The sequence below is a fragment of the Chlamydotis macqueenii genome, chromosome 2 (genome assembly GCF_036417535.1).
Source record: "Chlamydotis macqueenii isolate bChlMac1 chromosome 2, bChlMac1.mat, whole genome shotgun sequence".
Taxonomy (NCBI): Eukaryota; Metazoa; Chordata; class Aves; order Otidiformes; family Otididae; genus Chlamydotis; species Chlamydotis macqueenii.
This window is the reverse complement of record NC_141557.1, coordinates 142,752,923-142,768,542: the sequence shown is the minus strand read 5'-3', so window position 1 is coordinate 142,768,542 and position 15,620 is coordinate 142,752,923. Positions and strand designations below refer to the sequence as shown.

Here is a 15,620-nt window from a genome sequence, read left to right as displayed (position 1 = left end):
AAGAATGTTTCTCCAGAATACCATTGATTTGAGTACATTTCCATAAGAATTGCTCTCTTCAATCTGGTCTAAACTTCAGTGTGTGGCACAGACATTTTTATGTACCTATTCATTCAGTTCATCTGTCTTTACACATCCCAAAGGAATATCTTAACATAGAGAATACTGCTGCATGAATACAGGCTATTAAAATCAGTTCTCTATTGAAACAGATGAGACATAAACCAGAACCTGGATTACCACACACCCTTCTCTCACAATGTACATCTCCATGCTCATAAATGCTACTCAAATTTTCCTTTACAAGTTACTTAATCAATGAGGTAAATTGAAGAAATCAGATACAAATGACTTCCTACAGTATCTGTGACATTTTGGTAAGTTAATTTTCAGTTAAATATTCACTGAAAAAAAACTGTTTAAAAAGTTTCTTCAAGTTTGAAAGCCTGTAAGCACTGCAGCATGATCAATCAAATGATGTCTAAACCACATGGATTCAAAAAAGGGGAGAGAAAAAAAATCAACATCAGAGAAAATTTACGAATTCAGTAAAGAGAAAAAGCACCACTAAATAATATCAAGATTTTGATGGATTTTATAAAGTGGGAGAAGGCTGCTGTGTAAGTAACGGCAATCTTGCCACAAGGAACTCAGTTAGATTTTGATGTGATCTCTCTCTGATTTTCCCTCTCTTTTATCCTGTAATGTTTCATTTAAGATGTAACAACGCCCAACCATAATCACCTGATAGTTAGGACTGAAAGACTGCAGACTTGCTTTGTCCTCAACACATCTGGATGCTCTAAGATGTAAAAATTTTAACAGTGGGACATTATACATCTTACATAAATATTTTCAGAAATAAATTATAAATTATAATTTTCAAATGTTTTCATATTTCAAATCCATGTCAACAATTTATAACTAAAAAGTGATGACTTATAGGCAAGAAAAAACAACGCTGGGCTAAACATTATTCTTATCTTTGTTGTCTCTGTGCAATAGTCTTTAACCTTTCCATGACAAACAGGATTAGTTCAATAGAAAAGGTGAAAATGTTAGCATATACATTAGCATAAAACTTCAGTCTTAGGAGAGATGTACATACTTTGCCTCCCAAGGCAAAATAAATTTCTCAATGCAACTTTGCAACAGAACCACCGAGCACCAATTATAAAGACTGCATTGACCCAATTCTCTTCCATTAGTTTTATTTAGTATTTGCTCTATTATCATTACAACATTTTTTTTTTCTATCTTGCCCCTAAAATTAGGATTTTAATATCAAAACAGTGGATCGTCATGGGACAAACACATTAATGATCCTTTGAAATTAATGAAAGACACTAAAAATGTCCAAATACATTTATAGTGTTTTAAATATATATTCAATAAAATATTACAGTTGGGAAAAGTTTGCTAGAATTTTCACAAATAGGGTAAAATTCAGTTCCTAAATCAATAAATCAGGTGGCCTGATTGTCAAAGGCACTCATCATTCAGCAGGTCAGTTTTCACTGGTGGGGCAGAGGGGAGATGCAGTGCTTCTTCCTTTTGAAAAATTTGGCCACCTTCTCAGGGCTCTGATTCAGAAATGGGGACATATTTCTGTAGGATTGTCCCACTGATGGTTCCTGCCCTAAGCTGCCTGGCTCACCCCTCATACTTGCACTATAGCCTTCATCAAAGGACCAGCTCTGACTGCTCTGCGTCTTGGGTGGCACATTTGGGGAAGCTTGGGGCAACAGGGCTAAAGGGCAGAACATCCTAGGGACCCAGTTTTTCAGGTGAATGACCTATGTACAGCCCATTCTGCTCACTCCTCCTCCAGTTCTGTTTCTCTACTTCTTCCCTTCTGATTATCCTATCCTTAATGAAATATACACGAAATCAACAGTTGAACAAGAAAGATGTTTATGTTTTTAAAGAAAATGTAAAAAATGCATGCCATATTGTTGATACAATACTCCTAACTAAGTATTTTTTTAAATTAAGTAAGTAAAATTATTTGGCAATAGCTCTTTTATTTTCTGATAGCTAATTGGGGAAGTAGCAAAAATTACCTGCAAAATCAGTTTAAATATTTTATAGGAAAGCACTAACATAATTTAAAATGACAGCGAGTCTAATCCAGTCATTAGATCTGTGACAGATAGGTTTGAGTGTTTTGTTTTACCAGAAGAATAATGATTTCATCAAAGTGAAGAAAATAATGCTGTATGAATTGTGGAGACATTACATGTCATTTTTATTGCTCTTATTATTTCTGTTTGCTAGGATTCCTCTGTGAAAAGACTAAAAACATTGCAGTATTTAGCTAAATATTCTGAAAACTTGAGAGAAAAATTCCACTACAGCTTTTTATTCTACCTTGGTATGTAAAGAACTGAAATGTTTTACACAGAAGCCGGCAGGTCTTCATTATGGCTCATCTCTGCCAAATCATTATGAAATAATAGCCCTTATTTCTGAAGCTAGACTCAGACCACAAGTCTCAAGTTTCTAACTTAGTTAAAGTGAAAATTTGATTAGAAGTAAGTGGATCAGGGTGGATAAGATAGGAACTACCTCCATAGGAAGCCTTGCATTTCTCAGGATCAATCCCTTTCCAGGCATGCTTGGACAGTCATTTCTTTTATTGCTATTTACAGTAAAAGGTCAATGAATATTTACTGAGTTTATTCGGCAAATATTCCAGCTGCCAAGATGTGAAAGGATAATGGAAAATTATTTTTAAATTATAACAGAAGTGTCTTTTGTTTTATATTTAAATTAAAAAAAAAAAAGATTAAAAAGTGCTCAGAGAAAGCTATAATGCGTTTTAATGATACTTTTAAGAATGGTCATCTGAACAATTCAATGGCTCACAGTTTCAGAATATAATTTTCTTTTCAATTTCCAGGGCAAAATACATCTTGTAGTTAGTGTTAAAAATATAAAGTTAAACTGAAGATAAGTTTCAGTTATAAAAATTTACCCCTAACTTAAAAATATTTAAAATAGTATAGTCCTGTTAATAGTCAACTTAATCTCATCTGGAAGCATAAGTAACTACAAATAATGCACTAAAGTACTTTAATAATAACTGATAGTTCTTCCATTACATCATATCAGGAGAGAATTAATCTGGTGCCTGCACAACACTTCTGCTGTAGCTGTAGTTCCAGCAAAGTCTCAGAGTAAAAGGAAACATGATTAAAGAATTGCAGTCTTAATGGTTCGTGTATATTTGCATATAGAAGATTCAGGTTGTAATTTAGTCAAGATTTTAATCAATAAATTGAGTATTAGATTTTGTTTTAATCAAAGAGCTATCAAATTATTCATGTTCACTTATGAGAAAATATTCTTTCTTCTCTGACTATTATATGAAAATATTTCTTCTTCCTTATTTCAGCAAATCCCTCTTTATGCTCAGATTCTGATATGGCATAATCAGTTACACATTATCTTTTCAGCATGCACTATAATATCTAAGAAGACATTCAATATAATTTTATCAAGAAGCTTTAAATGTTAATATTTACCATATTTTTGCCTAATTAGTGCTACTCCACAAAAGTTTCCTGGCTTGATGCAGTGTGTACCTGCCTGAATGCTTCTGCCAGCAGAACGCAAGGAGTGCTATAAGGATATGACTACACAGGCAAGAATTGGGAAAAGGCAGGGCTCTTTCTGTGAGGGATATTATTGGCTTACACTAGGTTTAAGTGACTGCAAATTTAAAATATTATGCAGTAGATTTCTTCTAAATGCTGTAGAAGATCACATCGCTTCCCTTTATCTTCTAACATACAAGTGTCTAAGTAGGAGAAGGTTTGGTAAAAATATAAAAAAGCTTTCTTTACTATTAGAAATCTCTGTAGCTTCTGTTACCATCTACGCATCTACAAAAAATATTTTTGCTGGAAAATTCTATCATAGCCAATACTAATAATTTAAAATAGTAAGATACTTCTCATTCACTGTTGTAAGAAATACTTTTAAAGCAATAACTTCATTATTGCTCAAACACAAATAAGGAGAAAAGTGTAATATTTCTCATTTCTTAATATTTCTTATCTTTGCACTTAAAATAGAGGGAGTTCATAGGACAAAGCTGAAAAAAAAAAGAGAAATAGAAAAATAGAATTCTGAATTTCCAGTCAAACTCTTTATTCATTGAAACCACATTTTCCTTACATAAGATTTAGAGGCCTTTATGGGAAAGGAGTATTTCTTTACAAATGCAAAACACCTTCTCTTACACTGCAATATTAATTGAAATAATAATGAGGAGAAACTTTTTTGCTCTCTCAAACCTGGCTTTTAATAAAACACGTCAAATATTTCAGTGTTTTAAATAATCAATTATTCTCTTTATGACTATTCAAAATTTCATACTTTAAATTCTGAGATATCTCTATACTGAAACTGTGTGGAATTTCAAAGTCTCTTGTGTTCAAGACAAGTGCTACAGCTCAGTCCTGAAATTTTGCCTTCTAGTATAATTTGTTCCAGTGAAGTTAGACTTTCAGGAACTCGCTAACCTGAATGAAGCAAATTTTAGAAACAATGACCTCATTCTGATCTAATTTAGCTCAGTGGAACTTTGCAGCCAAAGTTGCTGAAAATGTATGAAACTGGTACAAGCAGGATTGAAATCAGGTCCCTCATCCCTTAGCATTTAAAAGTGAGAGCACTGTGACAATATCCCAGTTGCTTGGCATCTCTGCCCATGTAAGAAATGCACCGTGCTTCCAGTAGCACTTAGAAAGTGTGCTTGCTGCTCCTCACACCATGAGCTACCATACATTTTTAACTCGTGACAAGAGAATATTGTTTCCAAACAGACTTTATTCTCTGGCAAAAACTAAAGTGTATTTCTACTAGGTTGGTTTCAATATTGCAATAAACAAGTAGGTCCTGCAAGCTGATCCAGACATGAGGACCTTTTTAACTTCTGTAATGAAAAAGTGCTGTTATTCATATGTTTGTAAATGACCATCACACAGCCAAGACAAGGTTATATTTCCATGTTTTCAATGCACTTAGTGACAAAGAACAGCATATTAACCTCTTGTCCTGCACACACTTTTCTGCTCACACAGCCTGCGCTCCACAGCTTTCAATCAACAACATGGAGACATTGAAGTGTATGAGATCACTGGAGCCTCTCTATCCATGTTATGCATACAAGTTTCTGTTATAAATATGGGCATTCATCTAGCTATCATGTTTTGATAAAAGAACAGTAAAAGCAAACACTAAACTTAAGAACTGCACCTCTGACAAACCGCAGACACATTTGCCTTTCCCACCACCGATTCCGCCCACATCAGATGTCAGTCACCGTCTGTGCAAACAGATACCTCTCACCAGGTGCTCTGGAAGGTGGCTAGAAGCATGGTATGTGCATATGCCTGAACTGTTTACGACCATTGGAAACTCTACTATATCCTACTTTATATAGAGCAAATTAGAGCAGTATTTAGAGCTATCACGTGCCTAGATTTCCTTGAATGAATTATCTTTTTCCATGTAGAGATTGTCTCTTGCCAGAACCCTGGAGTTTGAGAAACTTGTATGAATCGTAGGACATCCAGGACTACCAAATGTTTGGGGAAGGAACAGAAGGAACCCCAGCTCCAGCCCCAGTCACCTCTCCGTTTCCTATGTTCTGAGCGGGGGTATGACAGCCCCAGGGACCACTGGGTTTCCTGAGCATGGCTGTGGCAAATCTCTTCAGACTGGCACTTCAGTGGACTGCAAGTGTGACAGTATTGCCATTTTGATTTTTCTAATCCTACCTGGAAAGCCTGTAGACACACAACACAAGCCTGTAGCACTCTGCCTCACATACGCTTCGTGCTGGCTGGCAAATTATGGGGGCCCTGTCAAACCTGCCCTGAGGCCTATTCCTTACAACTGCACTCACAAACATCTAACTGCAAATGCAAATAAAAAATGATTTAGTATTCCCTCACAATAGTAGGCACTTAAATTGGACAAGCAATAGAGACAGCTTGGCCAAACCTGCACACCACAAAAAACATAACTTCAGTTAGAGCTTTGTAGGTGACATGGTTCAATGTTTACTGCAATTAACGTCACAATTGTTCTTATTTTATAAACCATGTTTCTCAGAGCCCTGAAACTGAATCAAGTAAACTGAAATAGTTTTGAGAAAGAATTGGCAAAGTTAACAAAATCTAGACTATTTTAAAATGCATCATTATGATCTTTATGTGTGTAAGATCAGACCCAAATACTTAGAGTCACAGGCATTCAGCAATAACTGATACTTTTCCCAGAGCTCTTAATCCAGCAGCTGGTCCGTGTCTTTGTTGGACTTTTAAAATGAAATGGATAGGGGGACTGGACTAGATTACCTTTAAAGGTCCCTTCCGACCCAAACTACTCTATGATTCTATGATCTTCACTTCATATGCATATATGTTTCAACCATATATACATATCATTCCTTTCCATTTGGAGATAAGCTTAAAAAAGCAAACTTGCAGCCCTTTTAAGATCATGTGATTATGATTTTTCCTACATTTTCAGATAATTTACAGCCAGCACGTCCTTCTCAAAACCAGTGTTGGGGCCTTGTAAAATTTCAGCTGTAATTCAGTGAACAGTCACTCCTGCAGCTCAGGCCCAGGCTGCTCCTCACAGCTGAACAGTTGTTAATATTTATTTTCAGAATCTGTGGGTTCTCCACAGAGAAAGAGATAGAGAAAAAAAAATATCCTCCTCTTTTGGAGAACTCATTTTACTGCATCCAAATTCTCACTCTAACTTTGCCACCTTTCATCACTCCAAGACCAAATGTTTTATATTTAGCATTATATCTTTGGCCAAACAGACCTTGTACATGGCTTAAAAGGACAGCTGAGAAATCCTCACTTCTGGGGAGTTTTTGAAGGGCAGAAAACCAGCAATTAGGAGGAGAAGAAACTTGATTTTATAGGAGGTGTTTAAAAAATGTTATTGTATTTTATCAGTTAAGGAAACAATGCATTGCAATACAAGGAAAACTGATGGGGGTTTATGTGCTGGATTTCTTTTGATGGTATTAATGAATAAATCACTTATAGGGACTCTGAGTGCAGGCTGTTTTACATGGTAAGAGAGATTCATAAAAATAAAAAGAATGATATAGGACTTTGTGGGTCTACTTATAGAAGCTGTGAAGTTTGGATTCAGGTGGTGAGAGCCCCTCTACCCCTTCATCCTAGCAGATCTCTTCTCTCCTCCCCCATGCCTAGCAGAAGCCAAATCTTCCCAAATCCTCTCAAACAAATCCTTTTCTGGAGCTTCTGCTCCAGGGGTTAATGAGTGGGGGAGAAGTAAGAATGTGGTTGAGGATGTCATCTGATAATGTGACCAGGGCTGCTGAGGCCAGCACCAGCTGGCTCTGGGTACAGGTGTTACTGCAGGTATGGGTGCCTGCTCTATGCATGGCCACTGCCTCCCAGCCCATCAGGAAGGGCGAAACAGGGCTCTCTCTTCCAGGCTGGAAGCAGGCACAGTCAGAAGCAGTCAGACCTCTTCCCCATTTCAAGTTGTTGCTCTCTTCCTCTGTGAAAAACCAAGGCTGCCTTCCACAGTGTTTCCAGCCACAGGCCACCACTGGGCCATGCTGACACAGCTGTACTCTATATGTCATGAAAGTTGCTTAGTCAAGATTAACAAAAGATAAAACAGAGCATTTTTTCCTGCAAAATTTTGCAAACTTTTTTCATTCATTTATAAAATACATGCTCAATTTAGCTTCATTTACTACCTCAGAAATCAGCACAGACATGACACTATCATTATTATTAACTATTGTTATCAACAACAATATTTTCTTTGGCAGTTAAAATACAAAATTATTTCAGTGAAAGCTATAATTTGTCAGATTATTATAGCAGACAATCTAACATGTTTGTATAGTATAGTTTAAATATATATGTTTTCTATGTTCTGTGTACAAAAAAAAATATATTGTTTGTATATTATTCTGTATACTATGCTTCCTCTGCTGAATTTCATTAAATAAACATTTTGTTACTACTTCCCATATATTGATTCCGTCTATTTTCCTCAAAGTGGCTACTAAGAACAAAATTGTGAACACCCTGAAGTTAATAGAAGTGTTTCTACTCATCAGGAAGACTAAGGAGGGGATGAAGGTTTCATCACAGTTGTTTCCTCTAAGTGTATGTAACTGTCTACTTTGACCTAGAGGAAATTTCCTTCCATGCCTCTATCTTGGTCCTTATTTATCAGACCATATTTGCTGCTATTGACATATGAAAATTCAGAGTTATTTCACTAACTCTAATTAATGACTCACTTCAGAACCAATTTGATAGCAATATTAACAATAAATAGTAGCAAATTTTATAATCCCAATCCACAACAGCAGATGACCATTCATGAGAATTAGTAAAGGTACACTAGTATATGAATAATAACTGAAAACAGGTTATAACTATCATACTTTAGACCAACAACATACTTGAAGGTAAGCAAATTAATATCATTAATTTGATTCTGTTTAAACTCATGGTCCCCAATGCTTTCATATTTAAGTCACACATTACCTTTGGATAGGTTGGGAATAACTCCAGTTAATCTTAGCTTTTCTTTCTGACAGTGGAGTAACTCTAACATCACAAATCCTAAAAAGCACTAAAACCAAAAAGCACCATAGCCCCACAGCAAAAAAAAGAAACCTCTATTGGTATAAACTGCTTCAGTAACTTTAAATTTATTTAAAAACTTGGATGGGTTAACTTTATACACACAGGGTTTTTTTTTGCAGATCAGATGCTCTTTAACCTGCAGCAGCCAGCATGAAACTGGCATAAGCTCTGTATCATGTGCTCTAGTTAATTCAACAGAAATGCGGTCATGCGCCCACACTTGATCCAGATCAAATATGCACTCACTGTGATCCAGCAGTATGCAAATCTGGTATTAATGGACATGAAACCGTGGCCTTATATGACAGCCCAGCTTTAGATACCTTACAGATTTAATGAACAGGCTTTCAATAGGCATGTTTTTTTCCTATAACATATTCAAATACTTCTAGTAGCTCTGATGTTCTTTTCTACATAAATCATTAAATTTAGATTTAAGTAAATAAAACACAAAATCACACAAAAAAAAAAACTCCATCATAAAAAAATTGAATCACCTGTGAAGGGCTGTAGATATGTGGTTGCAATCAATTCTAATAGGTAAAATAAACATACAATGTAATGGAAACTAAGACACATCTATATATTGAAACGGTCAAACAATTACAAAGCTTACCTTTTTCACTAACACTTTCACTTTCAATCTCTACATCGTCACAACTCGTATACTCTGGAGTGGATGCCAATTCTTCTTCTGAGCTACTTAATGAAACCTGGCGCATTTTACCTCCCTTTTTCGTTTTATGGGGTTTTGGTGGTGGAGGTCTGACAGATTCAGACTGGTCTGAGCTGAGTGAATCATTCCGTAACATGGTCTCCATCTTTTCACGTTTTGTTTTCCGTACAGCAGAATTAGGATCCAAATGGTGTTGTTTCCTTAATGAATCAGAGCGCCTCATGTCTGGTCTTTCCAGAGGAATTGGACTCCTCCTAGGTGTAGGAGGGCTATGATTTGTGGTCCTCTGACGATTGGGACTTGGTCCCTGAGCCTCTCGAGTTCTTTCCATAGAGTATGAACGTTGATTTTCCATGGCAGCCCTTCGCTCAGACACTGATCTTTGTCTCGACGGTCGTTCCATCCTCAGCACAGACATCCGAGAATCTTCCAACTCAGTATTTGCCAATGAGACATCACTATGTCTCCGTTCATGACGTGCTCGGGACACTTCAGCATGGATACGCATTTGTTCCTCATATGGTTGTGGCTTGACTGGATAACGAGCCAAATTAGGATCACTTCGGTATCGTGCCTGGTATTCCTCTTCCCTCCGCTGCCTTTCATATTCTTCCCTGTTTTGTGCATCTTCCTCTTCTACCGGATACTCCTTGGAACGCCTGCGACTCCTTCTGTTGGAATCCCTATAATCACCCAGTTCAGGTTCTTCATATAACTGAGGCCCACGCTGTGACCGCCTATCTGAATAATCTGATGGTGACCTGGGCATCGCACTGTCTGATGTAGCATACTGTGAATATTCCTCTCTCTCGTCTCTTTGGTCGTATCTTCTGTTCTGTTCTCTTGATATTGATGGGCTTCTTTTCCTAAATAATCATGACAAGACAGAAGAAAGAGAATTCTGTCAGTATTTCTTGTAGCACAAATACACAGTTAGTTATAATTAAATGTTAAAATTATCAGCTGATGGAAAAATAAAATCAGTTCATTGCATTTCTTTGTGAATGTGCTCATATATTTTCTCTACTAAACTAAAGAAAGTATATCATACTACAAATCTGCTTATGATGCACAGTTTAAATCAAAAACAGCTTTAAAGGAAAAATGCTAATACATTATAAAATATAGAATATAAATACTTATGCTACTTTGTAGTCATAACTACTTTATAAGTACCAAAATTTTAGAATTTTTGTAATCATTTTACAGTGATATAACTTGACCATATCCTCCTATTTCATAGATTTTTATAATCAGCATAGAAATTAAGGCTAGACAGACAATTCAGTTTGATCTTTTAGCAGCCATTATTCCTTGAAAACATACATTTCAGTTCCCACAAAACTGTAATGTGTGCCAAGGACAGGAAACAGGACAGACAATGATCCAATGGCAGCACATGTCTAAATCAGCTGAATTCAGAAGACCTGAAGTCAGAAAACAAAATTTTCTGTGTGTTGCATAAGAAAGGAAAGAGCTTCAAAGTCCTGCCTGTCTGACTTGACAAAAAAATTCTTCCCATCCTTATGGAGATGGCAATTGTATTAGTCTAAGCATTTGAGCAAGACACACCAGCCAGATACTAGAATGGAGCACCTAAGCATTGACTCTTTGTCATAGATGATATCTAGCCATAGACAACTTCTGACGCTTCAGAGAAAGGTGAAAAAAGAATTATCAACAGGTATTCTTTCCTGACACCGACAAATGATTGACTGAAGCATGTGATTTTATTATATGCAATGTTTTAATAGAGGATGTTTCTGGAATATATTATGGGTGTTACATGTTCTATTTGTTTGACACGACATTGTTTGCTACTTGATTAGAAGGGATCAATTAAACAGGGAGTAGTGATTCATAGGGAAAAAAAACTAACTGGAGCTTCAGATCCTGCCTTTATCAATTCTAACAAGGTAATGGTCATCTAAAATGCTACCTCCAGACATGTCCAGATTTCTACTTAGTTCTTCACCTCAGATCAATCTGAAGGAGTTACCTGCAGGAAACTGGAGCAAAGATCCCAGACGTGGATAAAAGAGACCGAGAGGTGGGCCTTCCCTGGGATAAGATAGATCAGCTCAAGCTTTAGGTAATGAAAATATGTACATGAACCTATTTTTGTGTTATCAGCCCTTTCGTTTTATATCTAGTTCTATCTTTATAATTAAGATCCCTTTGAAAATGTTTTCTGCCCTCACTGATGGCTACTGATCCCAAAGGGCAGCCTTGCAGGCAGCAACCAGAAGATCCGGCCTACTGTCTGGAAGGACAGCAAAAAGGAGAGCAAAGATCCAGCCTCATTGTTGCAACTGTTATCCTAGAAGGGATAAGGAAAGGAAAGGCTTCAACTGAGCGAAGGGGAGAAGGAAAAACAAGCTCTCCTTGGTGCCCAGGAAAGTAGAGAGAGCTCTGCCTAGACAGTAGGAGAAAAAATGCTCTTCTCACAGCCAGAAAGGAAATGGCAGTCTCTGCTCAGTAAGGGAAAACCACAACTATCTGAGCAGAGTGTGCACAGGGCGGTGTCTGGCAAATTGGCATCCTCTCTTAGGTACCATACAGGGTCATTAAACTGTGCTTGAAAGATCTGGACCCAGTCTTGCCTTGTAACTATTAAAGTACTTTAGCCTTAAAATGGCGTCTGCAAATGAGGAAACTAATTCAATCTTGCAAAAATGCAACTCTTCCTGTGAAGCATGACAAGTAATATAAGCATCATTTGGATGCCTGTTTGCTTATGGTGAAGCTGAGACTCCTATTTCTCTTATCAAAGTGTCATATTAGTACCAACACAAATCATAACCTCTTTAAGTTTAACAAAAACTGTATGACTTCTGCTACTGGGCACTCAAGCTGAATCACTCTAATGTGACATAAACAGAGTTTCATAAGTCTAAAACTAGAAATAGAGGATCAACTCCATCATGAATTGTATAACATGCAAAACGATACAGAATCTAGTTTGACAAATCACACATGCCTCAGACTGAGTGGACACATTCTTCAGGATTAAACATTTGCATACAAGTATATATAGTAACATAAACAACAGAACAGTAAGAATCGGTTTAGGTATATATAGGAGACGATATATATACACAAACACATAAATACGTATACATATGTGTGTATATATATATGACTCCATGTCACAGTGTCCTCATATGTTTCCAAAAACAGTGTACAAATCTAGAAATATTGCTGCTACAAAGTCATGGGGGGAAGGGCTGAGGGGATAAAAAGATTGAATTTCTGTATAAGTAAAAATACTTATTGTAGACTTCCCTGAAGCAAATTTATTTCTATGAGGAAAACACATCATCTGAGGAACTGGCACAAGATTTACTAAAAATCCACCTTTTTTTCCTAGCATGAACTATGTTAATGAGAGGAGGATGTGCCCATTTAGCATTCTGTTCTTATACCTCTTACACAAACATTTTCTAACCTTGTCTGTTACGTGTACCGCAGTCAGTCATTGCCTTTCCTCCATTTTGTTGCTAAGACATGAATATAGGAACCCCACCTATGGTTGACAGTCATGTAAAGATCAGCTGGGTCCTCAGTCTGTTCCAACCTTTCATGGAGGAAAAAAGCTTTACACAGGTGTGCTGCACGTGGTGACTACTAGGCCATATGCAAGAATAAGGACCTTCCTGAAAATGAAACCTTTTTCTTCAGAGAAAGCAACCTGATAGATAAAAGTAACTAATTTAATTTCTGACCTATCTTGATTGGGACTATCAAACTCCCTAATTAATTTCATCCCTGCTGAAGGGATCTAACTTCATTACTAGGATCAAATGCCAGAAGTTGTAATCCTATCCATCAGAAATAAATTAACGGTATGTACAGGCTCATCCAGTCACTATACCACCCAAAATTCAAGCCTGTCATTCTCTTTACTGGTTATCACACCACAACTAGCCCGCCTTTAGCACAGCAATTTTTTTTTCATTTTAAAAACAGCTGCTACAAACACATTTGTATAATATATGCTATACATTTTTAATCAATGTTATTAAATCACAATAGGAGCAATAGTACTTGTGAAAACTTAAGGCCACTCACTACTATTAAAAATCTGCTGTTATTTTTAGATCACAAGCTAATTCTCACTCACCTTCATGAGCCTTTGTCTAATCCATTTCTCGCCATCAACTACCTTAAAGACACCTTAAGACCGCCTTTCCTCATGTACCTCCAGCTAGATATATCACGGAAAATTACTACTCCTGCCTGCCCAGGACTTTCCAGGAACATTAAAAGTTAAAAGAACTTTAAATGTGTGTCAGCAGCTGTGATACACACTCTCCAACTGCCAGCTCAGCTAAGCACTACATATCTCTTGTCAGAAGGATTACCACCTTTTCTGAAAAGGTTACCACACCACTGAAAAATCCTCCAGGCCATTGTCATTATTCCTTCTTTAAAACAATAATAAAATAAAATCTCTGTTATGGTTAGAAAACTCTAGAACTTCCACAAATGTCTTTGTCAGGCACATTCTATAAATATTATTTTTCAGATACAGAAACTGAAACTTATTTTCTACTAATTATCATCATATATTTATTTTTTGTTGTATTTTATTAATACATGACATTTGGTCTTTTAACACACGTCTTAACCTTACACTGATGGAATATTTATTTGCAGTGCACTACAGGTATCACTAGTATTATGAAAAATCAGATAGCTTGACTGTAACCTGACGTCCTGTTCATAAAGTTATATTATTCAACTCCCTCACACTACAACAGGAAGTAAGTACTTAAAATATGGCATAGAAGAATGTAAGACAGCTGTTCTGTTTTGATGGCTCTGATTTCAATAATGGAACTAAATATCTTGAAAGTCTTTGACATTCATTTGTATTCTTCCTTGAAGACAAAACACTCTCCTGCTTTGATTTAGATTTTTAAAAATTAACCCAAGCATAGTGAGGAAAAGGAAATTTTAAAAGGTAAGTCTGCATCACATTTCAGGAGCCACAGATATTTAAAAACACTGCAAAATATAAAGTATTTATATCACAGTCAAAAGTAGATCTCAGATCTTCCTGGATACTCATCTTGTTCTCAGACCAACAGAAGACACATTTGAACTGGAGAAAACTTTCAAGAAAATATTCTAAAGATACATTCAAACATATGGGTATCCAAATTAATCTACATTTACTTGTAAACTTTTATAAATAAGAAGTTTTTGGTCAATTGAAAAATAGTAAGGGCTCAGTGGGCCTGAGCCATCATCAACTACTTGAAAACTGAGTATTAGTCACCTACTTGTAAGACCTAAGTCACCTACTTTTAAGACAGGGAGGAGATAAAACACTATCATGATACCTTGAAAAAAGTTCCTAGGCTGCAACAACGTGAGCTGAACACACTCCAGACGTTGCAACCAAAACTCCTATGAGTGCAATGAACCCAGAAAACTTGCTGTGCAAAATTAAGATCTGGCTGCCTTTCTCAGGAAGGGTCCTACGCTCTCACTGTTACGTTCTCTTACAAAAGCATTTCCACAGACTTCCTTTGCCATACCGAAGAATCTGCAAAATGTTTACCTATTTTGGAAGTGTTTTTAAGAGACTAGCTGATATTGATTTAACTCCTTTTCTCATTCTCTGCTTATAACTTTTGCTTTTGCTGAGTCACATTGTGCATGAGAAATTATTCTGCACCCTTTCCCAAGCAGCTATGGCTCCAGTTTACTGAAAAACTAGCTTTTTCTCACTTCTAAGCAAGTCCAGTTTCTACTGAGATCTCTTTTTGCAGTTCTTCTATGCTATCTAGTTTTATACTAGATTAATCTTCTGATTTGTCTGTTCCACTCTCCTTCGTTTCTCATCCCCCTCCACCAAAAAAAAAAAAAAAGAACATGATGAAAAGAAAAAGCATGCATGATTTGCAAGCTAATTCATTTAAACAGCCTACTCTGATAAAAACATATCTCATTTCTTGACCAACATAGTTTTAAATAGGCTGCCCTGAAGTACACCTAATGCTCAGCTATCTAAACAATTCACTAAGTTCATCTTAAACATTATTTAATTTCCCATTTCAGCCACGCCTTACAAATTGTATTTTACAGCAACCATATTTTGAACCATTAAAATACCTTCTAGCTAAGTATCTACAAACAATAATGAATTAAGTTTACAACAATGATTGTAAAATTTACTGAGGCATGAGAGTGATACTGCAGATGTTGATCTCTATTAGATTTTATCCGAAAATGTAAATTCACTGCCTGCAAGCTGC

The 15,620-nt window shown here is 36.4% G+C and overlaps 1 protein-coding gene across 18 annotated transcripts in view; it reads right to left on the bottom strand.

Moving 5' to 3' along the window:
* The window catches only part of RIMS2 (regulating synaptic membrane exocytosis 2), a 473,080-nt gene that overhangs the window by 262,700 nt on the left and 194,760 nt on the right, over positions 1–15,620 (bottom strand). For all 18 annotated transcript variants that reach the window (XM_086741147.1, XM_086741150.1, XM_086741149.1 and 15 more), the window contains one exon: positions 9,295–10,220. In XM_086741147.1, coding sequence (XP_086597273.1) covers positions 9,295–10,220 — 926 coding nt within the window. The remainder of the gene's footprint in view (positions 1–9,294; positions 10,221–15,620) is intronic.